The sequence below is a fragment of the Scatophagus argus genome, chromosome 9, assembly GCF_020382885.2.
Source record: "Scatophagus argus isolate fScaArg1 chromosome 9, fScaArg1.pri, whole genome shotgun sequence".
NCBI classification, from domain to species: domain Eukaryota; kingdom Metazoa; phylum Chordata; class Actinopteri; family Scatophagidae; genus Scatophagus; species Scatophagus argus.
Window position 1 is genome coordinate 7,462,113 of NC_058501.1, and position 26,308 is coordinate 7,488,420.

A 26,308-nucleotide genomic window follows, 5' to 3' on the forward strand; every position below is an offset into this window, starting at 1 on the left:
TGATCATTCTTATTGTTAGTTCAGGATAAAGGTTTGGAGTTAGGGTTATAGTTAGTTTGAGTTCTAAATCAGGGTAAAAGATGGCTGTAGTGACTTAGCAATAGATGATTAAAGCACCTGTCTTGCTCAAAAAGAGTTTATGCAATAGGCACATCTTTTTCTTTTGTCTGTGAACTTAAAGGGACTTTAGATCATGTTATGATGATTTAGTCTGTGTTGCACAGTGACAGTGTGTGCTTGTGTGTGTGATGAGGATTGCCGCTGTGGGGCAGGAGGTGGGGGCTCTGTGGGCAGGAGCACCCAGGGGTTAACGAGCGGTGTGAGAAAAACAGTCAGAGTTTGAGGAGGAGGGGGGAAGGGAGCATACACACTCACACATGCACACACGCACGCACAGACACACACACACACACACAGTCCCCAGAGGAAGCTGGAAAAGATGGTCGGGCCCATGAGAGCAGACAGCTCTTGTTGAAGCAGCGCTAAATTATAGCGGCAGGTATCACTCCAGTTTTAAAGAATAAACAATGCAGAGAGGACATGTGTGCAATCTTCTAAAACCTTGTTTTGTCACAAACAGGCAAATGTGCAATTTGTTTCTGGAAATGGGGACAGATTGTGTGTTTTTTAACTCATTTCAGCTCATTAGTAAAAAATCCAACCCCAAAGAAGATCAAGAAAATACACAAGTATTAAGTGCAAAAGTCAAAGAACATGAGGTGCATAACAGTTGGTTTAAAAATGTACTTTTTTTCTGTCTAATCACTAAGTCAAAAGTGTTTTGTTGGTGTGTAAGGTACTCTGTATTTTTCTATAGGACAGAGTTCCCTTTTCCTCCTGACCCATCTAGTAATCCCACTAGTGTGGACCTGTTAGCAAAATGTGACATGACAGTATTGACCCAAACACCTGCCACTTCCTACACACACGCACACACACACACACACACACACACACAAACCCAGTGGACTCTTTCTATCCAAAATCCCTTCTCACGCAAATAGAGTAGGCAGGCAGGATCCCCTCTCAGCCTATTTATCAGAAGGTGGGGGGGTTGAGAAGGGACAGACAGTGCAGACCCCCTCCATTGTTCTGGCTGGGTTTAAGGGATGGGGGGGGGGATGGAACCAGGGATAGGATGGGAATTGGAGACCCCAACAATGCCACAAAGCCCCCCACTGCTCTTCCTGCTTATGAGCATGAGCTGCTCTGACAGACCAGAGACACACCTCAACTAGAGGAAAACTAGTCCAAAGATATCACAACACACCCCAAACTGGATGTAGCTTGAACCTAATCTTGGTTAGATCTAAACTGGAATGAGTTTTGAGTCAAACTAGATTTGAGTCTCTTCACTCAGACCTGAACCTAACTATCAAACCTTATTCAAACCATGACAAACCTCAGTCAAACTATGACACATTTCCTCATGATCGGGTATTTTTTCCTATACAAACAAAAATGACTCAAGTGAGCACCAAGAGTCAAACTAGATCAGTCATAACCAAGCCATAACTATAATGCTTCTAGAATCTAGATCTATAAAAGAGTCAAATTTTAGTCACATGTGTGGGCTTCCAGTCTGGGTCAAACTTGATTCACTTTTGGACACACACTGGAGTCAGAATAAACCTAAATCGGGGAGCATCCAGTGCAAAATTAACTTAAACACTCAGCAGCGCCACATCTGTCTGCATTGTCGCGCACACACACACACACACACACACACACATGACTAGATGCGGTTATGTGCAAGTATGAGAGTAATGTAAGTTCTGAAATGAGCACATATATTTTATCAATGTAGTAATAACAATGCAGGAATAATATACACAGCAACATTCTTTGAAAGTACATTCTAGGTTAAAGTATTTATTTTATGTAAAGATCATATATCTCTGTAGTGAAAAGGAGAGAACTTTGTGTTTTCCACTTTCAGCTACTGATTGAATCTACAGTACTTAACAGCAGTTAAAGCAGAACCTTGTCTGTCAACCACAAGTTCACAGAGCTTTTTTTTTTGTTCCACAGCTGACGCATTTAGCACCTAAAAAAGTCCAGCTCCAGCGTGTATTTTGCAAACAGCCTGTAGGTGTGTGTGGGTGTGCATCCAGCTGTGCCTTACCCCCATACCACCCACCCCTCTCTGTCTTCATTGTGGAGCTTGCAGCAGACCTCTTTGTCTGCCGGTTCAGAGCAGGGTGTGAGGTGAAGAGTAGTTTGTTCATAATGGATTATTGATTGGCCTGAGAATACACTGGCTTTGCACTGTGCTTGCGTGTTTGGGGTTCCATACCATCCCCTCTGTCCCACTTTGAGCACTGAATGTCTCCACTTTATGAGCAAATGCACAGAGGATAGCAAGGTTTTTTTGTAAAGTGCTTTCTGTATGTTATGCTCTGTCAAGCAGTGTGTGTGTGTGTGTGTGTGAGTGAGAGAGAGAGCAGCTCTCTGTATGGGTCGTTAAGCTCTCAATGCTGCCTGTATGAAACAGTGTTAAAAGCCCACAGTGTGCACATATAGACTTTGAAAAGATATGTGTGGACAACATTAAAAGCCCCCTCTGTTTTGCTTCTTGATTCCTCAGTTCCCCTGCATGCATGCGTGAGTGCGTGCGCATTTAAACAAGAGGTCCACTCTTTATTTTTCCCCCACTGTGTATATTTTTTCTTAACCTCAAATGCTCGTCTCTGTGCTGCTGTGTGGGAGGGAAACAGATCCCATCACGGTTGAAGGATGTCCCACACGAGAACGACCTACAGTCATTATCGGTGATAAGGTGACAGTGTGAGTGAGTCAGTGTGTTATGAAAGCCAATCTCTGCACCCTTGGGTGCGGGAGATTTGTGTCATGGCTGCCTCTGAGATGATTGCTATGATGAAGGTGCTTCTTGGCTGGATGACAGTGTTTTCTATCACAGAGGAGCAAAGCAGTGAGGCTTGGCAGCGTCTGTTAAACTGTTGTTTTACTGCAACTCTTTGTTAAAATGCAATGCTTTTTAAATAATACACTGCAGTTCTTTTTTGTAACCCGATTCGAATGTTTTTTTTTCATATTGTTGCACCAAGCTGAATTTTTGGCCTCTAGAGGGAGCAAACTAAGCAAATTACTATAATGACTAGCACAGAAAAAGTCAAACAGAACACTTCTTGTTTCAAACTGGATTCTTTACCTCCACATCTTGTTGATTGAGCTGTTTCATTAAGAAAGTCAGAAAAAAAACATCACACCGTTTTGCACAACTGGTCTAGTTATTGCAGTGCTTGATATTTTTCATGGTTTTATTTTTTTAAGTTTTAACATGTGATGTTCTGATGGTATTAATGTGTGAAAACAAATACAAAACAGAAAAACTTACAGCTGTAAGCAGCTTCTCTCCTGGTTTGTAAGCACAGTTTGACACTGTTTTTTTTTTTTTCTTTTTTTTCTTTTTCTTTTTTTTTTGAGATTCACTCCAGATGTGAACCTCAGGAGTCTTGGGAACAGAAATAGCCAGGCTGCTCTGAAAAGGTTGCGAATGGATGGGAAAATAAGAGTGGATTTCCTCCTCTTGCCGGATCTCAGCTGCTATGGAACAGCAGAGGTTGGAGCATGCAAGGAAGAAGGGAAAAAAAGAACAGTTTGTTTTTGTTTGACACAGCAGTCATTATCAGCTGAATGTAGGCCTCCACTCACTCCCAGTGACTCATGCAAGGGAAGCTGAAGTATCCATTAATGGCATGTTTAATATCAGACCAATCAGATTTCCATCTAGGGTTGGCTTAGTCGTAAGTATTTAAATGTGATCAGCTTTATGTAAACATTTCCATTAAAACACAGCATTAAAACACCAAGCTAAGATATTAAGACAGCATTTTTACCAGTCACATTAATCTGTGTGTGAGTGTGTGTTTGCAGGTGAGAGATAAAGAGGTTAATTAGCTGGAGGATGTCAATAACAGTCTTACAAAGTGAGCTGTTCTTACTAGCTTTAGGAATATATTTTATCCTTTTATTATCCTATGTAGGCCTTTGATGGCTTTTCTCCTTTTTGATGACTTTGATGATGGGTAATCTTGTCTGTCTCTCCTGGACAGTTTCTCCTTCCTTAAGCCAATTTGCTTTTATTTATGTATTTTTTTTTTTTTGCTTTGCCAGTATGGCAAGGAGCCTGCATTGTTTCCCCTCTGGGGGCTAATCTCATTACATTTCCATTTGCACATGTGACTGTCTGGTGGGTGACAGACTTACTGTTGAATAGTCTCAAGACCCCATCCATCCCTCCTGACCCCCTATCATTAGGGCCATTCAATAGGAAGTAGGATTATCATGCTCTGTTTCTTAGAACCAGAAGTATTAATGAGTAACATTAGGACGTGGAAACAGAAAGCAGATGGAACAGATGGAAGAGGTAGATGGTTAGATGGGGTTTGACAGTTTTATTTTCCTTGTTTTTCTGGTTTATGCCCATCATCACCTGATTGTCTATTGTATCATATGTTAGATGTAATTTCCTCAAGATTTACTGTTCCTTATTTAAGTGGTGTGTCAAGATCATGACTATTTTCCTCTATCTTTATTCTTTCAACAACAAGGTTTTGGACAAATTGATAGTGTCTCTAAATACAATATCAGGAGATCAACGAAGTTCAGGGTAATCAATCAATAGTCGCTGAGACATTAAACTCAATCACAAATATGAATCCATAGTGGCACAGGAGTCAGCAGGATTCATCTAGTGGGACGTCTATGCCAAATTTTGTGCCAATCCATCAGATAGATGTTGACATATTTCACACAGTAATTGATTTTTTTTTTACCTGTTGGCGACAGAAGAAGAGTCAGGTGATCAACAAAGTCATCAGGATGCATCCACTGAGGAATATGAATGTCTGTCGAAAATGTTATGGCAGTCTGTCAAGTAACTGTACAGATAGATGAGGCTGACTGACAGAATGTCACCATGCTGCTTGCGTGGCCAAAAATCTACTTTAATTTGTTTTATTAGAACAACATGACAAAACTATTGATATGGTACTTCCACAGTTTCACAGGAATACTCCTTGCAAGAAATTATTACCCTAAAAACATATAATTATAGTAAACATGCCTTTATTCAGTATATGTTCATAAAGAATTATGCCCTTAACACACAGTCAAGGGAAACACACAGTAATCTCACATCTCACATCAATCTCATATCAGTGCGTTCACTAACAATAGAGTTCCAAAGTAGTGAATTATTAATAAACGTGGATATTGTTGATGCAAGAGGGGAACACTGTATATTGTGTTACAGGCTGGAATAATCACACAAAAAAGGAAGTAGGTGCACAGTCTAAAGAGTACAGTTACCACAATGTACTTTTTGTAACATGGAGAGAAAATACCAGACTCCCTTAAAAATATCTCGGAGATTTGTGCATTGTTAAGTTAGGGGAAATTATAAACTCTGTGAAACCCTGTCTGTGACAAATTCTTAGTCACTTGTCTCTTCTTGTAGTTTCAGGAAATACCTGAATCCTGGCTTCTGCTCTCTGTATTTGTTTTCTTATTAATATTGGTTTATTCTCATTCTTCATTTATTCATTTTTCTTTTGGCAGCCCTGAAGGAATACTTCCATTTTGGAGGTGCCATCGTGTCATCATTTTTTTTTCTCTCCCTCCACATAAGCAGATGTTTGGTTGCGTTGGGCTGGCTCTTCCCTTTTTAGTTCAACACTGATAAAATCTTGTACATTATAGACTGTGAAATGTCTGGATCCAAAAATACAGTTTGTTTCAAAATAATGTCAGTCCTAGCTGCAATTTTGGCTAAGACCAGGTTAGCTGGGAGCCTTAGCTTACTTAGCAGTCCAGAAGGAATCATGAGATCTTGCTAATTTCAATAGGACAAATAATTCTAGATAGATATGTGGCTTTGGTGCTGGGTAGTCATTTTCAGTGCAAGAGTTTAAGACGTATGATTGTTCTTGTGCTAACTTCCCTCCTCCACCATCCTATCCTCTTATGATTATGATCAATTATCCACTTATAATTAGAGCCTGGCAGTAACTCAGCTCATGGGCTCTGGCACTTCATATAATAGCCTGTAATAATGCTGTCAGTCACATTTCATATAGTCCACCACTTTCAGGGTCTAGCATCTGCTGAAAGTAAAATTACAGTAGTACTACCGTTTGAAAGGTAGTGTTTGATCAACAAAGTTACAACAGAAAAAGGGTCTCATTTAAAGATGTTATCACTGAACTCACAGGAAGAAAAAAAAAACAAACCTTGAGTGATTCTTGTCTGAAGATTTGGACTTTGCAGCAAGAAATAACGATAGGTATAATATAAGTAACTTAATAGAATTTTCATCTGTACATTTAAATTACAGCAAGATTTTAATGTTTCCAAATGAGAGTAGTCAAGCAAACTAATACAAAAACTGCTGATGAAAATGTGGGAAATTATGAATTCATGAAAATATCCCACACATTGAAAGAAATGTATGAAGTATGGAATTAGTCAAAACTGTTTGAAAGTCTTTGTCTTTCTCTTCTTGTCATCCTCTCTTTCTCTTTCTGTTTGACTCTCTCCCTGACCCCATTCAACTCCAGTTTGAGAAACAGAGCAAAGCAAACTGTCTGAAGAGCCACTTCCTGTTGTGTACTTAAGATCCCTGTCACGTGATAGTGTCAGTTGAAGCGGGTGCGCGAGGCCAGTATGGGGAGGGAATATGGTGGCACTGCTGATCTTGCTGATGTGAACACTGCCCCTGCCACCCACCCCCACTCTGATTGTGTAAAGTGTCGACTCAGCCAGTGTGGCGTCAGAACCCCCAAGCCCTGCACGACTCAAGCACAACACACCCACCCACACACACACACACACACACACTTTTGTGCGCAGTGGTGCCACAGATACATAATAGACTATATGTGATAATAACCCACATACACCTAATTGATACTGATGTAAATCTTTATGTAAGTTTGAATGAATTTGAAAGGATAAAGGAACAGTTTACCCAAAAATGAAAGTCATCACATCATTTACTCACCCCCATGCTCATGGAAATGACTATAATAGTATACAGTTTATAGGCTGTTTTATGTTTTCCTTTTTTTTACTTTTTAAAACAAGTCCTCAGCTTCTTCTTCTGTGAATGTGTCTGAAAACTGAAGGTGCTTTTGAAATACTTTTATTTTACTGATTTTTTTTTTCTCACCCTCCTCCCCACTCCCTCCAACTCTTTTCTTTCCATTCTCAGGTGAATGATATATGGTATGTGCAGACTGGACTGGAACCTGAACGCTGCTAATGTGCTTAATAACTGAAGAGAATGAAGAGAAGCCTATAAAATGAAGAAACAAAGTGTGGTGGATAAGCTACCCTGATGAAAAGACCACTCAAATCTTCTCTCCATTTACTCGGTGATGACCTGGAATTGAGAGGAAACCTTCACCTCATTTTGACAAGAGACTGTTAAATCTCAATCAATAGATTTATATGCTTGGACTTGTAGCATGAAAGAGCTGACATTTTACTACATGCATCTAAATAAATGTTGACGCTATATACATTGCTTTCTGTGGTGTCAGTGGCACGCAAGTAGTTTGAGCCACTGATTCACTGACAGTGCTAGATGAAGATGGATAGATGGTGTTGCATCTAGTAACTGGAGAGTGCTAAATGAGCTGCTGTGTAAGCAGCTTGATCTCTGGATGATTGAAGGCAGATAGCATTTTAACTGACCGACAAAAGCACACTAGATGTGCAACTGCAGATAGCAGTAGTTTTAAGTCTTACTTAGATTGTGAAAGAACAAATAGACAGATAGTAGTTAAGTTTGTACAATGAATCCTAGAGACAATGTGGAGATGATGGACACCCAGACAGGTGGTCAGAAGGAAAAACTATGTGGTGACAAGGTCAACCCTGGAAAGGAGGTTGAGGGAGAAGATGACAAAATCCCTGAGGCATACGATTGCAACATCTGTGGACGCAGCTTCCCGTTCCTCAGCTCTTTGTCGCAGCACATGAGACGCCACACAGGTGCACGCCCATACAAATGCCCCTACTGTGACCACAGGGCCTCTCAGAAAGGCAACCTCAAAGTTCACATTCGCAGCCACAAACTGGGCACTCTCTCGAGCCATCACTCCAATGAGGATGAAGAGGGTGGGGCCGAGGAGGAAATGAGTGTTTCAGAGGGTCTTGATGGAGGTACGAGTCCAACTAAGAGCAGCTCAGCCTGTAACCGGGTGATCAATGGGGACATAGGTGAGGAGAGTCGGAGGAAAGTGCCTGGGAGGAGCATGAAAAGAGAGAAGTCTCTCAGTGAGCAGAGGCCTTACTGCTGCCGTCTGTGTGGCTATGAGGCCCTACGAGAAGACCAGCTCCTCAGCCATATTGAAAAGGTCCACATAACAGCAGACACAGAGGAGGAGGCCCCTGTTAAGGAAGAAGCAGAGGCTGAATCTGATCTCCCCCAACCCCAGAATGATGGGACATTCCCCTGTGAGACCTGTGGACAGGTCTTTACCCAAGCCTGGTTTCTGAAGTCACACATGAAGAAACATGCAGGGATCTTGGACCACTGCTGTCGTATTTGTGGACGAAGGTTTCGGGAAGCTTGGTTTCTCAAATCGCACATGAAAACACACAACACCAAATCCAGGTCACGATCAAAAGCAGATTCAGCTGAGCATCCTGCCACCATCAACGATGTAGCCCAGGATCCTGAAATTATCACTTGCTCTGTAACATCCATTTATCAAATGTGTTCTAAATGTGGGAACCTGTTCCACAGCAGAGAGAGTCTAAGGGCTCATGAAAAAGTTCACAGTCTCAGCTATGGCAGGAAATCCCAGAGCCAGTGCATACTCAGTGATGATGAGGACTCACCTGCTGCTAAGAGACGTTACCTTGAATGCTTCAATCTCCAGCCTGCTGAGAAAAACACCCTGGATGAAGAGGAGGAGAGTGAAAAGAAGATGCTAGGTCAAAGAATCCCAGAGCTAGATCCAGTTTGCAGCTACCAGGCTTGGCAATTAGCTACTAAAGGAAAGGTTGTGGAGCCAGTGGAGGCGAATTACAAGGCTTCCTATGGGGGAGGAAGCGTGGGGGAGGATGCTCTTGCCGGTGCCGCTGTGGTATTTGAGAAGGAGAGTAGTCGTTATGTCCTGCAAGGTCAAGAGAAACGTAGCTCAGGGCGACGCAACAGCTCTGGTTTGGGAAACCAGATTTCTTCAGGGGATCGGACACCAGAGAGCCTTAGTGACTCAGAGTACCGGCCTTCGTCTCGCCAGGACAGACGGCGATCCACGCAGTCGCAGGCTCCCTCCAAATCCAACGAATGCTTTGAGTGTGGAAAGGTGTTTCGCAGTCGTCACCAGATGATCGTCCACCAGCGGGTCCACAGAAAGGATGGCGGTAGGGCATCTGTGGAAGACAAGGAAAGAGTCTCAAGAGACGACCGATGGGGCTCCACCAGTGATCCAGACTCAGGCTCCCCTAGCCGACCCAGCACCCCGGGGTATGGAGACTCTCCACCAGCCTCCACTCTTGGAGATCAGGCTGCAGAGATGGGCACTGCAAACTCTGGAGGGATTGCAGGTTAGTCAAAAATTTCACCTTCAGTTTGATTGGTGGTAAATACTAGTGATTTGAGAATAGCAGCTTCATTTACTGTTTGAATTATTCAGTCAGTTAGCTTGGGGTAATGTTTATAGTATATGTGATCTTAGGACTCAGAGTTTTGACAGTGTAACAACAAAAATGGAATTTATAGTGCTGAAGACTGACTGTTCTTGTTGCTGCTTAGTCAGTTAAGTCAGTTTTCTATTTAGCTTTTCAAGATAATGACTCAACTTTTTAGCATAAGAGAACAGTGATACGTAACTGTTACAAAAGTAAAGGAATGGTACAAACATAGATTCAGTTCAAAGAAACATGCTCTAAAAGATTTTTGGTGGCAGAAATGGAAATGACTGTAGTCCTTTTCAAACCTCCCACTTTGGCCCCTGATTCTGTCACTCTGTGGTAAACATCTGTTGATGAAATGTGCTTTGTGTAGGTGCAGCTCCTCAGTCTGTATGGAGTAGGAGCTGTAGCCACCCTGTGGCAAAATGTCAAAATTACATCCGATTTCAGCTCTTTTATGGAGTGTCGCACAAAAAATACTATCAACTATGGCCAATAAACTTTAACTGCCATTGAAAATTCTGTTTACAACAGTGCAATTACTCTGTATGACACAGCAATAAACAGTTAAGTGAAACTTTCAGTTCCCTTCAGTGGCATGTCAGTAGAGGAGAGGGCATTTTTGGAATGCCTAACATTTTTTCACCTCCACAACCAATAAACACTGCAGAGCAAAAAAAGAAAACCTACCCATGCAAGGACAAAGCACCCATAATCACAGCCAAAATATGGTAAAGGAAGGATTCCTGTTTATGCAATACTTTAGGACTCTTTGGTCTTTGTCTTTTAATTTTCAGATTCACTGAAAACACTGTTTTTACAGATTAGCATAGTAGATAGCTAAGTATTGTAGTAACGTCCATTTCTCCCCATTAGTACAGAAATTCAAAAATAGCAGCAACATTTCTTCAGGCCTGATCGAGCTGTGTGCTATTTCAGGTCTTCCTGTCTCAGGAAACTCCCCTCACCCCCCTTTATCTGTGTGTAAATATGCTTTTTGCTCTCATTTCTCATCTTTGCCATTGAAATCTGTTTGCATGATTCCTTTTATTCTACACAAATGTTGTTTGCTGTATGACAACCAATTCTAAACCTCATAAGAGTCGTGTTTGTGGGTAACTTGAATTATAATAATACATGTAGTACTGTATAGTAATTTAATACTGTATAGTACTGACTCTCTTCCATCTACATCCTGGTGGCTGTTTCCATGAATTACATGTGGGATAAATGATCTTTATTACCTCAGTGTATAATTTGTATGCAAATGCATATAATATATCAGATAAAACACCTGTATTATCAGGAGACATGGTGAAATGTGCCAATATCCGATGATTTCTTTTCTTGATATGTCTTGGAATTTATTAATTTTCTGTGACAGAGCCAATTTATACAAAATATAAGAATTTAATGTTTACCAAAAGATTATTCATGTCAAGCTGTAAGAGCTTCTGTCAGGTCGTCTGTCCTTTTACTCTATACCTTTCTCCCTGTCCCCTCTGACTCTTTCCTAATCTCTAAGGTTACCTCCTGTGACACTTCTACTGTCTCTCATCCACTCTTCTTACCATTGAGCCAGCCAGGCTGCCTGATGTCTGAGGGACTGGTTATTTATAGAGTCACCTCCCGATGGAGAGGGATGCAGGCAATGGGGAAAGAGACACTCAGAGGACACTCTAGTCACAAACACTCTGATGTCCCTTACAGCCATTTAGCTACTTTTTGGGAATACAAATGAGAGGTGACAGCGTACATGCACATACCAACATGTTAGGCATACACGTGGTATATATGCTGTATAGCTACAGATTGATAACATTTTCTGGTTATTGAACCTTTGCATTATACACATCTCTTTGTGCATTTTCAGTTCAGGTTCAATCCTGGTGTGAGTTGATATCTGTGCATTATTCAGCTCTGTGTAAGCGGAAAATTGGAGTTGCTTTTGCAGGTCTCAGTGACATAGCTTTATGGATAGTTTCCATAGTTGTTGTGTTTGTCTCAAGGATCCATATTGCATATTGTTTTCTTCAGTTACTGCAGTGACACACTGCAGTGACTAAAGAACTTCTTGAACTTCAGCTGGACAGATTTTGGGATAGTTAGTGTGCATGTTTATGTTTGCACACATGTGTGAATGAACAGGAGGAAAAGTGTGAAATGTGATATTCAATTATTTACTTCAATTCCTATGACTCTGACTAGTCAGTAATTGATTAATATGAGACCAATAAACAGGACACATCAATCTAACCACCTTCCCAACTAAACTGCCCAAAATTTCACCTTGGCAGAGTCTGTGCTGTGCAAGTTTGGTATTATTGCCAACAGGAAGCCACATGTAAAGCAGTTAGATTCAGTAACTGAATTGCTGAATTCAGTTAGATTTAGTGATTCAGTAAAAGAGGAACAGGTCACAAGTGCCATCTTGTGGGGAATATCAAAAGGTGCACTTAAGAAATCAGCAACAGTGACTCAATAAAAATAACACACAGGTGGTTCAATGCAATCAAAGAGTCTGACAAATAATTATTAATAATAATTAATTAATAACTAACCAATTTTAAAACCACTTTTAAAATCTTTATAATATTCTATTTGTTTAATGTATAAAAACTGTAATTGGTCATATTATGTTGTAATAATACCATATGAACCATAATGCATCCCAGCAATTATCGTAGAAATGAATAACCACCATTCTTCAGAGTATTTTAACACCTAAACATCATAATCTTTACATAACTACGATCTATTCAGAGTCACTGTATATCCTTGAAAAAATGTCAAAACCTTGATACAAATATCAGATGTTATAATGTGATATAATTATTCATTGTTTTGTGTTGACATATTTATTATTTATTATCCTTTTGATGGTAAATGTTATAGTTTTATTTCAGGATATGTTCACATGTAAAATGTAAAAAGATGAAATATGGGAATACTGGCCAATACTGCAGCCTGGTGGCTTTTCACCAACACTACACCTGGATGCAGCCCTATGAAGCTGGCACAGACCTAATGAGCCCTGACTTAAGAGTTTGTTGTGGAGATGAATGTAATCTAGATGATTTCTTTGCACTCACTGACCTGTTGTCATTTCTTTTCCTTACAGATGAGAAACCTTACATTTGCAGCCTTTGTGACTTTGTCACCACAGAGTTGAAGACCTATTCCACTCATGTTCGTGTCCAACACCCGGATGCCCCCAAAGATAGACCCAGTCCCATTCCCAGCCCCAGCTCCAGCTCGGACAGAGGCACCCCATGCAGTGGTTACCCCAAACTGAAGAAAACCCTGCTCCAGGTGTTAAACAACTCTACATCGTCTTCTTACCGTTCAGCTCGACCCACCCCACTCGATCCCAGTATGACCCCTGTGGATCTATGCGTGAGGGCTGAAGGCTGCAGGGGGATAGCCTCACTCAACCTGGACAGAAAGGGCCTCCCAAGCCACAAGTGCTCTTTCTGTTCCCACTCTACTCGCTACCCTGAGGTGCTCTGGATGCACCAGACTATCGCACACCGCATAAACAGCAGTAGCTCCAATCTTGCTCCTAAATGGGCCCTGAAAAATAGCTCCAAGGGCTCCAAGGACAACTTAACATCTTCAGGGAGACGCACTGGTCCTCCACCAGTCCTGGAGGGAAAAGAGTGTCCACCGCTTCCTCCACTGATGCGTGCTCAACGTACCCGGCCTCCAACCTACTCCAGTGAGGTTCTAAAGAAAACCAAGAAAGCCAGTCATGCAGCCAACCCATTGCCATCATCCTCTGCTCCCACCTCCTCCTTCTCGAGAGGCTCTTCCTCCACTTCAGTCACTCAAACGGGGAAACTCCCTGTCCGGCCAAGCAGCAGCACCAGCAGCAGCATCCGACACATGGAGGACCAAAGCCATCAGCCTCGCTTCAGACCCAAAGTGGATATTTACCCTCGGGGAAGCTCATTGTCTTCCTCCGGCTCCTTGGAGAAGAGCACTGGTGCTCTCTTACGTTCCTCAGCCCCAAGCCCCAGCTCTGCTACAGCATCCCGGATTACTGACCGCTACGTGATGCCTCAAGAGGGCCTGGGCTTCATGCTGTCCAGCAAACATGGACTAGCAGAGTACAGCCGAGCTAGGGGTTCCCCTCATCAGCCACTTCACAACTCCCATAGCCAGGGACGGGCTAATGCTACAAGGCCAAGCACCATCACCCATAGCTCCACATTGGGACACAACTATGGAGCCTCCCAGGCACATGGAGGCACTCTGCTGAATTCCTCCATCTCCTCTTCTTCTTTGCCTTCAGAGGCTCGTGGAGATGTGAAGCAGGAGCCAATCGCAGAGACACCAGAGATGCCAAATGATATCCTCGGCTTCCTCAAAAACTACAGCCCCCACGAACTGGCCGCACTCTACCACCGCTGGGGTGCGGCCAATGCACTGCTGGATCCCACTGGTAGGAAATAAATTTTAATCTGTTTTTTGAGTGATTGACAAAACTGTTTGTTAGTTTAACTCTTTGTAATGCCATCATTTGTAAGAGACTCTCTTCTGAAATCCCTCATCAGCTCACGTACAAAATGACCTGAGCACCTTTGCTTAGGGGAAAATGCTAAATGTCAGGAGTTTAATATAAATGTTCTCCAGTAACTGAGTAGAATTGGCTAATGTTGTCAGGCTACAACAAGGACATCTGCAATTACAGAGATGCACACCATCATGTAGTATGAACCACATTCAACGAGGTATTCATATTTTCCCTCTTTAACACACACTAACTCTCTCTAAGACACTAAGTTGCCATCTGGCCGAAAGTGATTGACAGACACATATACTGTACAATGCTGACAAGGCTTTGAATAATTAAGAGGAGATCCGTTAAATGGGCACATGCATGTGTGCTTGCATGTTTGTGAGATATGATAAGAGGCTGTATCTGGGGCAGGGTGTGTGTCTATGTGTCCATATGTGCATGGATTTTTAGATGCAAAACGAGTGTGTGTGTGTGTGTGTAATCTTTTTACCGTGAAAGACGTGAGAGAACCTTTGCTACTCCCAGGTCTGCGAGGCATGCCTAGTCTCCAGCTCCACTCTCCCAGAAAGCTGTCACAAACTGTTTAGGTCACAGCTCTGCCTGACGAGAGCCTTGCACAGATGCGAATGGAGGTAGGCGAAACACAAAGAGAGGGAACATAAGAGGCAAAGAGAGAGATGAGACAGAATAATTACCCCACCAGCTGCTTTGGAAATGGTCATTACCAAACATCCGCATTATTTGCCCATTTTCAGTTGTGTCTCTAAGGTCAAGTGGGGCTGTATGGAGCCAGGGGTCAAAGACAACAGCCCCAAAGCAGACGCATGACATCGCTGTCACCCGTCCAGGCGCATATCGTCACGATGTGCCTTAGCCCTTTGAGTCAGATGCTATAAAGTGACCTTTTTTGAGCAAGTGAATCTTCCTCCCATTTCTCTCTGTAATGTGTGTATGAGTTTGTGTGTCTACTTGTGTTTTCCGTTCAGCTCTGTCTTGTCTTTCATTAGTACATCAGTGAGAAGGGCTGGCAGCACAGAGTCGAAGTACAGTATCCAGAGGCCAGCAGTTGGGCTGCCAGAGACACTCTCTGTCACCTCCTCCACCTCCCTGTCCTCCTTGTCCTGCCATGTCCCTCTGACACCCCCCTTCCCCCATACACACAACTACACAACTACTGGGCACTGGGCAGGTATATACCAACCTCAGTGCTTGATGCTGATGTGTCTACTGGGGGTTTGTGCAGCAAGCATCCCCCTCACCAAAAGTACCCCCAAACCCCGAGGCCTGTTATCTGTCAGCAGGAGAGGTCACAGAACTGTGTGTGTGTGTGTGTGTTTTTGTGTGCTTATATGCGTGTGTGCGTATGTGTGTGTGTACACTTCATTATAGTTTAAGAACTCTCATTAACTAAGGTACAGATTGCCTGGTTTTGCCAGGGTTGGTTTTGTTTTGTTTTCAAATTAGCTTTAAAGTAAAATCCATGTAGCATCAAAAAACTAAAGCTCTATCTATCTATCTATCTATCTATCTATCTATCTATCTATCTATCTATCTATCTATCTATCTATCTATCTATCTATCTATCTATCTATATGTTTATTTATTTATTTTTAAATCTTTTTCTCACACTTTTTCTAAACGAGCTGAAATCTAGTTTGGCAAAAATTTAATTTTGTTCACCTGCAAATAACATAGTTATGCTTTACTAGCATTGCGATAGTAAGTAATCTTATGAGTCATGACTTTTCTGTAAAATTCAACCCATTCTTCTTAGATACTTGAGTGAAGCATTGCCTTAAGACCATACATTAAATTCATTAATTTCTTGTAGTTATATCAGATGTGAACACCGGAGAACAAGCTTTTTGTAAATCCTGACAGGGCTAGAAAGTTATCAACATTGGTTTAAACTTTTCACCACCTGTTCTAATAAAGTCACGAAGAAAAAACATTTCTGATTTTTCTTTCCGTGATGTCATGCGACAAATTTTAAGTTATCAAAATTCAACAAGTTGTTCTTCTTTGGCATTTAAAGCCATTAACAAATTGGCAAAAACTGACTTGTGCATGTAATGAGAGTGTTCTTGTGCCATTGTGTGTGTGTGTGTGTGTGTGTAAATGTAACCAGTGTGCACCACAGCCTTTGCCTCACTTTCCTCCCCTGGACCAAACACACAGAAATACAACTCTTGAAACACATACACATGCAGGCACACACACCTGACATGTGACACACGGGCAGCGGAGCGGGCACATCACAGCCGGGGCGTTTTAATTGCCTGTAATTTATGCGGTGTGTGTGTGTGCCGTGTGTGTCTGGCTGTCAGCCTCTGAGATGATGCTGTGTGACAGCTGCAGTCCAGCCCCTGGAGCTAGCCGCTCATAATGACACATTAGACATACTAATGATGCCTGCACGAGTCCACTACCGACGCTACCTACCTCCACCGCTCCAGCCAGGCTTTGTGCTTATGTGGGAGTACATTCACTCACTTTCTGCCCAATACTGACCTTTACGTCTTCATTCAGTCTCCACAAACGCTCCCACGTGACAATGTCTTCTGCCCTGGAGTAAGCTGATGCTAACATCCACCTTTTCGAAAAAGTCACATGTGAAATCTCATATGGCAAAAGCATATGTGATTATAGTACATACTGGCCTTAGTATGTGGGCATGTAACTAATATTTAAACTGTGAGCTCTGATTTGGTATATGAAGTGCCAAAAGTGCTTATGCTACTGCTGATCAAGACCAAATTGTACAGAACATTGTTCGCTGAGATAAATTTGAATTTAGCAAAAAAATCATACTTTGGAATATGGATCAATTGAAAAAAAAAGCTGCTTCAGCTCACCTGCGATCTAAGAATAAACAGTAAGCACTTTTGTTTTGCAGTAAATCCAGATTTTGACAATTATAAATCATGAAAGTCGCACAGTTCAGAAGGCACACAGCTTTATCTGCTAACAGTATATTCCATAAGGTTTTTATTGTACGCTTGTTCTGACCACTGTAACACCAAGAACCTCAGTTCAATCTGTGATGCTTTGTAGATTTACTCTTTATTACTCTGTTTAATTGTCTATTTTCTCTTTCCCATGTGTGATCAGGGATGCTGAGGTCTCTTATGCGGCAGGGACAGTATTTCTGTCATGAGTGCGGGAAGAGTTTCAGTCAGCCCAGCCACCTGCGCACCCATATGAGATCCCATACAGGTAAATACAGCGATGACACAGTGAACACAAACACAACAAGAAACACACAACACATGTTGCATATGGCTGCGTACTCCCAGTGGCTTGACAAAATGATGGAAACAGTTCATCCTCTTTTTTAAATCATGTAAAACACGCCTAAATTAACTAAACCACAATCATAAACATACATATTATCTGTGTGTCGCCTTTTACCTCCGTGTTTTATTGCCTCTGCTTCTTTAATGTTGGGGTCCCACAGTCTCAAATGCTGATTGCTCAAAAATGATAAAGAAAGTAATTGCATAAATAACCTTTTGTCCTTATATGCTCTTTTCATCTGACCTCAGAAAAGAATATGGAAGAACATGAAAATGCACATGAGCCTTTGGAATTATACCAAATAAGGAAAGGCTTAAATAATATGACCTGTGTGTGACATTACAGATGTTATGTACATTCCTTTTGTTTGTTTATGTGGTTTTCATTTTCTATAGCAGATGTATGAAAATGTTTATGAGCAATTCTCTTAAAGTTAGGTGAAGCCATGATGTTTAAGGGTGATGAAACTACGTGAAGTATGTTTTATGTGCTGTTAGTTAGGGTTACAAGGTCTCCAGAGCAATGAGGTGAAGAAAAAACTGAGTTTTAAAGCCATAAACAGTCATTGCAAGAGGTTCTGGCTCAAACTAATTGGTAATCCAGCTACAAGAGCAACACAAAAACTGTAAATTATTTTAAAGAGAAAAGTATGACAAACATAGACAAACAACATAACGAAGAAACATCTTTGAAAGTTTTTAAACTGAAAGCTTTAACCTGTAGAACAACCTTATTAGCTACTTGTTATTCGTGTCTTACAAGATCCGCCCAGTTTTTTGGCCACTCATTCAGTCTCCACTCAGTCCCATGCCACCATGGGCGAACACACATACACACACACACACACACCATCATCATCATCATCATCACCCTTGCAGCTACTTATTCACCCAGAAACACTCACAGGAGATATAGCGTGCACATGCATAGGGATTCTGATCCTTGACAATATTTTATCGTCTTACTCTCCGTGCCGCCGCTACCTTCCTGCATTCTCCAAAATAAATCAAAGCAGATCTTCTTGTTCGGTTGAGTGTGACAGCCAGTCTACAAGTCCTTCCCCGCCCTGGGCTGGGCAGCTGTCTCTATTTTTTAAACTGAAACATGATTTGCTCTGGATACTGACCTGTGACAAATTGTATACATTATTAATCACATGTCAATTAGAGCGATGGAATTGTGCATTTTAATGAGGCAGATCCGCGTTTGTCCACAGAAACCTTATGAATGCATTTGCATGCGTCCCGATGCCACTCACCAAACAACTTTCCTTTCCTTTCCATTCCTTTCCTTTCCTTTCCTTTCCTTTCCTTTCCTTTCCTTTCCTTTCCTTTCCTGTTATCTTCTTTGCTCTTTCTTTTCCTCTCTTGCTTCTCCTAATCTTATCAGCTCCCTCCTCTTTCTCGTTCCTTTCCTCTCTCATTTCCTCTTACCTTTCCTCCTCTCTATTTCCTTTTAGCTTTCCTCATCGTACACCCCCCCACCTTCTGGTCTCTCCTCCCTTCTCTTCTTTCCTTTTATCTCTTGCTTCATCTTGTCTTGCCTTTTCTCCTGTCCTCTACCTCTTTCCTTTCCCTCTCTAATTTGTCCTCTCTCCTCTCCTGTTTGTCTGCCTGCTGCCCTCTTTGTTTCTCCCTCCCCCCTTCTCCTCTTCTTCTCTCTCCTGTCCTGTCATGTCCATCAACTGGGCCGGCAGTGATCACAGCAGACAGTGAGATAAGTAGCTTCTTTACAGAGAGTGTGAATGATATGTGGCATAGCCAATGATTCTAAGTGACAGAGGCCAAATGGTAAGTGATGCAGTGCTCAATCCCCCCTCCCCCCAAGCCGAATTGTAAACACACACAGACACTGCATTAACACACACACATCCATGCAAAGAGTCTGTAAACACTCGCCGAGGCTGTAATTAATGTTGTCATCGACGGTTGTCTTTAGCATGGACGTGCGCACGCAGAAAAGGCCAGCCACCCCGAGGCCTCTATTAACATGCGTCATATTAAATCACTGACTTGCTTCCACCAGGTTCCATCACCATCATCATCACCATCATCACTATCATCATCACTGCCAGCTCCCCTCTATTAGCAAGGGTGCTGGTGGCAAATGCTGCTGTGTGTGGGTGGTGGTGGGGGGCGGGGAGGGGAGAAGCTTGTGTGGATCTGGTAGAGCTTTTAACCGAATGCCTTCCCCCTCCCCTCCCCCCTCCTCCCCCTTCTCCCCCCGCAGTTGGGTTTGATTTTAACGGACTCCACAGAGGTACTGACGCTCACACCACCGCTTCTGAAGCTCCCAAACAAGTATGTGGCACGATGGCTAACCACCGGGCTCCCTCATTGCTTCTGCATGTTTCTTCTTATTATTGTCTCACCTCCGCATGTGTGTATGTGTGTGTCTGTGTGTGTGTGTGTGTGTGTGTGTGTCTGTGTCAATCTTGCACCCCATCTTTTTGTGTTGTGTTTTTTTATGTGTTAACAGTCACATGTGGCGCCCTCCGCACCTGGCATTAACACCTGGCGTACTCACATGCTGCTGGATAACACCTGACATCAGCATGTGTTTCCTGTACACATATCACTGTTGTCTCACTGAAAAGCTTCAGTGTTGCTTTTAAAGGTTCAATTTGATCACTTAAGTGTTTTAATTACACTTGCAGGGTTAGTGTTTCTTTTATTAATTGAGAAAAAGTAACCTAATGCTTGTAAATTTCCCTCAGCACCTTAATGGAGAAAATCAGAAGCTCATACAGTAGTTTTTGTACTTCTTTAGTTTAATTTTTCACCTAATCCTGTCAATGCTGAAGTCAGAGTTCCCTTTGTCTCTCATTGTTGGGCTCAGGGTGTGTTTGCTTTGTGAAACTGTTGGCTACCTTTTTGTTAAAGAGTCAAATACTTTTTTGTTTAACCAGAAGCACAAACCTCAAATAATTCTTGCGGAAGGTGACTTGTTGTAGTTATCTCCTCATCTAAATTGTTGAAATCACCTAATTAATGTGTCATGACTTTGAAAATAAATTCTTGTTGGCATTTTCTCTGTTAACTCCCCTGGTTAACATTAAAACAAATGTAATAAAAAAGTGTGTTAAATATGTACATGAAAATACAAGAAGTTTAAATACAGGAGAGATCCAACTAGAAGATTTCAAAGTTTATCAGCAAATAATAATTCCTCAGAGGTGCAGTGGGAAACGATCATAGCATTGAGCTCTTAGAATTAAAAAACAGAGAGACTTTATAATAGAAAATATAACTAGATTATTTGTTGGTAAATGCATCAGCTGATTATTATTGGCAACTATTTTGACAATCTATGAATCATTTAGGGAAAAAAAAAAACTTGTTTCAGTTCCTCAAATGTAAGAATTTTCCACTTTTCTATGTTTTGTATGATAGCAAACTGAATATCTTTGGGTTTTAGACTGTTTGTCAGACTAAATGAGACATTTGATAACATCATCTTGAAAACTGACATTTTATATAACTATCAATTCATCAGTTACATGAGAAAATATATGGCAAATGATTGCTAGTTGGCTCCATTAGAAACAAGAAAAAGAATGCTGAGAATTACCCTTGGTGAAAAGTGTCAACGAACATGTAGCGAATGTCAAGAATTAAAAACCCGTTCCCCCTTAGTTTGTTTAATGTGTTTTCAGAGTTTTCAAAGTTAGTCATAGAGACAGGCATCGAGGCAGAGGAAACAGAGGAGTAAATCTGTTCTGCTTTGACATTCGGAGAGAGCTGGCTTCTACGCGCTGTGCCTCCATCTTAATTAATCACACACTCACACACCCACATGGACTCAGATTTACCGCACACTATGAATGATGGGAGCAGGTTCGGCAGAGGGGTCCAATTAGATGTAGTGTTGACGCTGCTTTACGGTGACGATAACCTTTAGTATAATGGAGTGCACCGGTTCCATCAGCGATGTTTCCTCGCAGGACGATGTCGTGGAGGTTCTCACTTTCCTCTCACGTCTCACCCTCACCATCACTCCAGCTGTTTTTTTTTTCTTTTTTTCTCTTTTTTGTGTGATTAATTATACCTTTTCTTGTTTTTATCTCTCTCTTTCTCTTCCCCCCTCCCCTTTTCCTTCTCTCCATTGTATTTCTGATGATGTATGATAACAGCTATATTTCCTTGTTTCTTCTTTAGGGAGAAGGGTGCGGGAGGGGCATGGGGAGTCATTTGTTTTCCTGCTTTGATACTCTTCCATTTATCAAAATGATAATTAGGTGCAATTAAATGGCAATCTCATTTGTTTTGTTCAGGTGTGTGTTGCTTTTTCTTTTATTATTTTTTTTTTATATTTTTGCAGAAGTGTCTCTGCCATTGTAGGTCAGTCTAATTAGAAGAGAAGGTATAGAGTGTGTGCAGAGTGTGTTTCGGAGTGTGTGTGTGTGTGTGTGTGTTTGGGTAAAGGGAGGCCCAGGTGATTGAAGGAAATACATGGAGACAAAAGGCATGCTTGTCCAGATGGCAGGAAAGAGAAAGACATGTTTGTCCATTTGGCTCAAGACGACGAAGCAAAGTTAACTTTCTAAGTGAAATTTGGTGTAAAAAATTAAATGTGAATGCTGCTTTTGACATGCATAATATTTTTGTATTTCTAGATGAAAGCTGTCATGTGTCTTGGCTTACGTTTGTGTGTTTGCTTGCTTCTCCCTCTCTTTTTGCTTCCACTACAGCGAGTCTCGTTCTTGGCTTACATCGTTGTGTCTTGTTAAATCCCTTGCATTTCCAAAGTTCTCTAAAACATCTTGTCTTCTCCAAATCCTATGCATGAAGTCCTTTCTGGCCTCCAGTTGACCTTTCAACTTAATGTGTGTATTGTGTGTGTGTTCCTCAGGGGAGAGGCCATTCTGCTGCCGGCTCTGCCCATACCGAGCCTCTCAGAAAGGGAACCTAAAGACACACGTCCAGAGTGTCCACCATATGCCTTTTGACAACAGCCAGTACCCAGACACAAGGAGTATGTTACTGAGCCGGGAGGAACGAGGAACACTGGCTGCCAAACACCCACCGACGCCACAACAACAACAGTAGACCTGAGAGACCAGGATCTGGACTTGGAACCAGATTAGTCAGGGAATCACACACCCCGAAAAACACCACCACTCGTAAAACCTTTTTGATCCTCTACTCTCCAACCATCATCCTTTAATGATCTTAGAAGAATTTTCTATAATAAAAGGTCTTGTAGTTTTTGGAAGTATTTTTTTTTTCTTTTTTAAATAAGAAGCTAGTTATGGCTGTGGTAGGCCTTTTTAAACTCAAAATGCGGGGGGGCAGCAGCAGAGAAGAGTGTCCGTGGTTAGAAATTCAGGTGTCAGGTGTACACTCCTTGGACATGTTCTCCACGCAGAACAAACAGTGAAATATAACGCGTCTCCTCAGCAGTAAAACTGGACTCACAGATGATCATTCTTTTGCTTCTCTTTATCTCCTTTATGAGGATGTAGTTTACATCACCTTTAAAGGATTTCGGAATATAGAATCCCTCAAAATTCAAAGTGTCACCTCTTTCTGCCATTTTGGAGGTACCAACAAGTGAAGTCAAACTGAACGTGAATGCAACTGCTAACATTTTAATCAAGGTCTGAGGCATTGCATGGCTGCTGTAGTTGCCACCCTCTTTACCTTCTTTTTAATCTTTGTCGTATAAGAGTTTGTGCATTCCTCAGGACACCAATCATCAGAGGTGAGATGAGAAAGAAGATGCTCTGCAGTTCATCAACAGTCAACTGACATGTTGCAAGCTTGTTTCCTCTGGGTACTAGTCGTAAAGATGAAGACTTGCTTTTGCGTGTGTGTGTGTGTGTGTGTGTGTATCTGCATGCACAAGTGAGTTAAACTCACTTCCCTCCACTCCAGAGTGTTATGTTACGCGTACAGTGACCACTCTGAGGCTGTGTAGCTGATGATTAGAAGGAGAGTGAGAGAACGAGCGAGATAGAGAGGGGTAGGATTAAGAAGAGAGAGAGAAAACGCTAATGGGGGTGTCTGCTTTAGTGCTCATTAAAAAGAGTGCACTTTTTTAATAGCCAATATAAACGAGCGTACCATTTTTATGGCCATTCAATTATTGTCCATTTGAGAGGATGAGACTGAGTGGAGGCAGTTTTCCTCCATAACTCCTTCATGTTACTGTGTTTCCGACACATCTGACTTTGAATCAGACTGACTTCGAAACAGCATGAATGACAGGAAGATGCTAGCTTGGCTGTGGACTGCACAAGCGAAACTTGTGTACTTGCAAAAGAGAACATCAGACTGCTAGCTGGTACGGGAACCAAAACCAATCAAGTCTCTTGCATAAAGCCTGCCCGCAGCACAGAATACCCGCCAGAATATCCGCCTCCCAAATAATGTAATCTCAGGGGTCACAGGATACATAAGCAAATCGAAGAGAATTATACTTCTCTGACACATAGTTAGACTTTTCTAACCATTCTCTTTGTGGAAAAATATTTAAAAAGATCAGACATAGGAGAGCTATAGATCTTCTCATCTAGCTCTTGGCAAGAAAGTGAAAAAATTTATTTCCCAAAGTATTTCATATCCACTTCACCTGATTTTGTTACCAAAAACACATTAGCAAGCCAAACTTCCATATAGTCAGTCTAATTTGAATGATGATGTAAAGGTTTTTCATTCTGGGATGAAAGTGTGATGAGGTCAGAGAGAGAGAGAGAGCAGCCAGAGGTCAGGAGGTCAGGCTTCAAGAGAGTTCAGGCCTGAATACACCAGATGGAGATATTCTGAAGCTGACTGTAACTGTAGAGTTGTCACAGCCATAACACAGGTGTGTGTGAGCATGTGCATTTATGCATTTGTATGTGCATTCTTTTGAAACCTCTCCATATTGTATAAGAAGTTGAGTGACTTCTGTGTACTCCAGCCTCCCTCTAGATGCTTTGTATACTAGCCTACCTCCTTTACAGTGAAAGCCTATTTGAAGTTTATTGGCTGATGTGAAGCAGGGACTCTTTCTTTGCTAGATGTTTTCTTTGTGTCCTGGCCTTGGTTTTGTCTCCTCTATGATTGAAAAAGCCACACTGGGGAAAAGAAAAGGAAAAGCAAGCTAGTACAAAGCAGGTTCCACTTGCAAAGCAAGAGTAGAACTGTTGATTCATGGAGACATTTTTGTATGCATAAAATCAAAACTCAAACCAGTTAAAGATTACATACAGAGTACTGTACTTTCCATCTATTTTGAGACCTCAGTCGTTTTTACAAAATGATGTAATGGTTGCTATACCAGCACGTCGATGAGTTATGCATACAACATTGTGTGCTTGAATTTGCCTAAAAATACACAGACGTGTATATTGAAGGTGTGGTTAGTGAAAATACTTGAAACGGATACTCTAGCCTTTGAGGTAGTGTAGTACTAATACCAATGTTGTACAGAATTCCCTTTAAGATTAACTCCTCAGTTATGAATTTGTACTCCGAAGTGTGACTTAGAAAATTTATGAAGCAAGTGAGTGTATGTAATATAGAGTGTATATCTGTAATCCACTCTTACCAAACCCTTATATACAGCAGTAGAAACCAAATGGCATTACTAGTGCACTTAGACTAGGTTACTGCTTTAACCATTCTCATTTTATCCAATTCTAGCTAAGGTTTCTTTGAGAATGTCTTTTTAATGGTGCCAGCTAACACACTTCAGTGTCATTTCTGGTTTAGAGGTTTTTTGTTAGAATAATTCCATAGATTTTAATGACAAATAATTTGGTCTATGGCACAACTTTTTAGCTACATTTCCTTATGGATAATTTGGTGATGCTAGGTGCAGCAGTGCTTATTTTTTCATAAAGATGTAAGAGTGTGTTTTTAGTCTTTCTCTTTGCTAAACTGTAGGATTTGTTCATTAGCTAGTCATGGCTGCTCTCCCAGAGGGGCTGGCAGGTGTCGTTCTTTTCTCTTTGGTTGGGTTTTTATCATGCCTCTTAAGTTGTATTATTTGTGTCCGTATTCCTTTTTTTTTTTTTATTTGTTATGAACTTCGTGATTAATTTACCTTAGAAGACATTATTATTCCAAATGTATTTGGTTGATATCTGTATTTATTATCACTTCAAAAAGGATAAGAGGACAGAGGCAGACAGGAGCGTTTGTTTAATTTGATTTTTCTGGGTTGTTTTTGTTTTTATACTGTGTAGTTTTCATGCCAGCAAGCCGATGTGAAAGCTCTACCTCGTCTGAGCCATTCTCAGTTCTGTTACACTTTTGTACATCATTTCAAAAAGATGTAATGTCATGTCCACAATAAAGACACACAAAATGGCACCTGTTGGCACTGTTTCATCTGGTTTTGCTTGTTTGTTTTAAATTTACCTCAGTGACTGAACACATCCAAGTTTAGATGAAAAAGCTTTGCAGAGTTACAGTTTGCAAATTTTCTTTTTCCCTTTTACTCACACTCTCGGTGTGAATCTCACAAAGAACCATGCAGTGCACTTTCTCTGAATATTGATAAGTTTGAAAATGGAGCATATTTTGGATTCTTTAGTACCTCTTACACAGCTTATTCTCACCAGGGTCACTCAGTGTCACCAGATGTGACTCAGCACCATGCACACACGCCGTACTGATATATCACCCAAATCCACTTTTCTATTAGAGGTTCTTTCTCATTTCTTCACATTAAGTACTCCTAAAGTGACAAAAATAGTCCACAGAGCTCCATTAAAATGTGATAGCAGAGATGATAATGACTAGGGCCAGTCACACATGTCCACATCTTCATCTTGACCACAGCTAACGCATGCAAATGACATTCTGAGAGCAGTGACAGTAAACCAAAACA

General features: G+C 41.4%; 1 protein-coding gene across 3 annotated transcripts in view; it reads left to right on the forward strand.

The window, feature by feature from the left end:
• The window catches only part of LOC124064433 (zinc finger protein 516-like), a 45,303-nt gene extending 19,515 nt beyond the window's left edge, over window positions 1-25,788 (forward strand). For 2 of the 3 annotated variants that reach the window (XM_046398886.1, XM_046398887.1), the window contains exons 2-5: window positions 7,235-9,582; window positions 12,791-14,113; window positions 17,303-17,407; window positions 22,340-25,788. In XM_046398886.1, coding sequence (XP_046254842.1) covers window positions 7,821-9,582; window positions 12,791-14,113; window positions 17,303-17,407; window positions 22,340-22,536 — 3,387 coding nt within the window. In that variant the 5' untranslated portion in view covers window positions 7,235-7,820 and the 3' untranslated portion in view covers window positions 22,537-25,788. Of the gene's footprint in view, window positions 1-7,234; window positions 9,583-12,790; window positions 14,114-17,302; window positions 17,408-19,717; window positions 19,789-22,339 lie in introns of all 3 variants that reach the window. The other variant, XM_046398888.1, reaches the window with a different exon arrangement.
• Window positions 25,789-26,308: the final 520 nt, after the last annotated feature.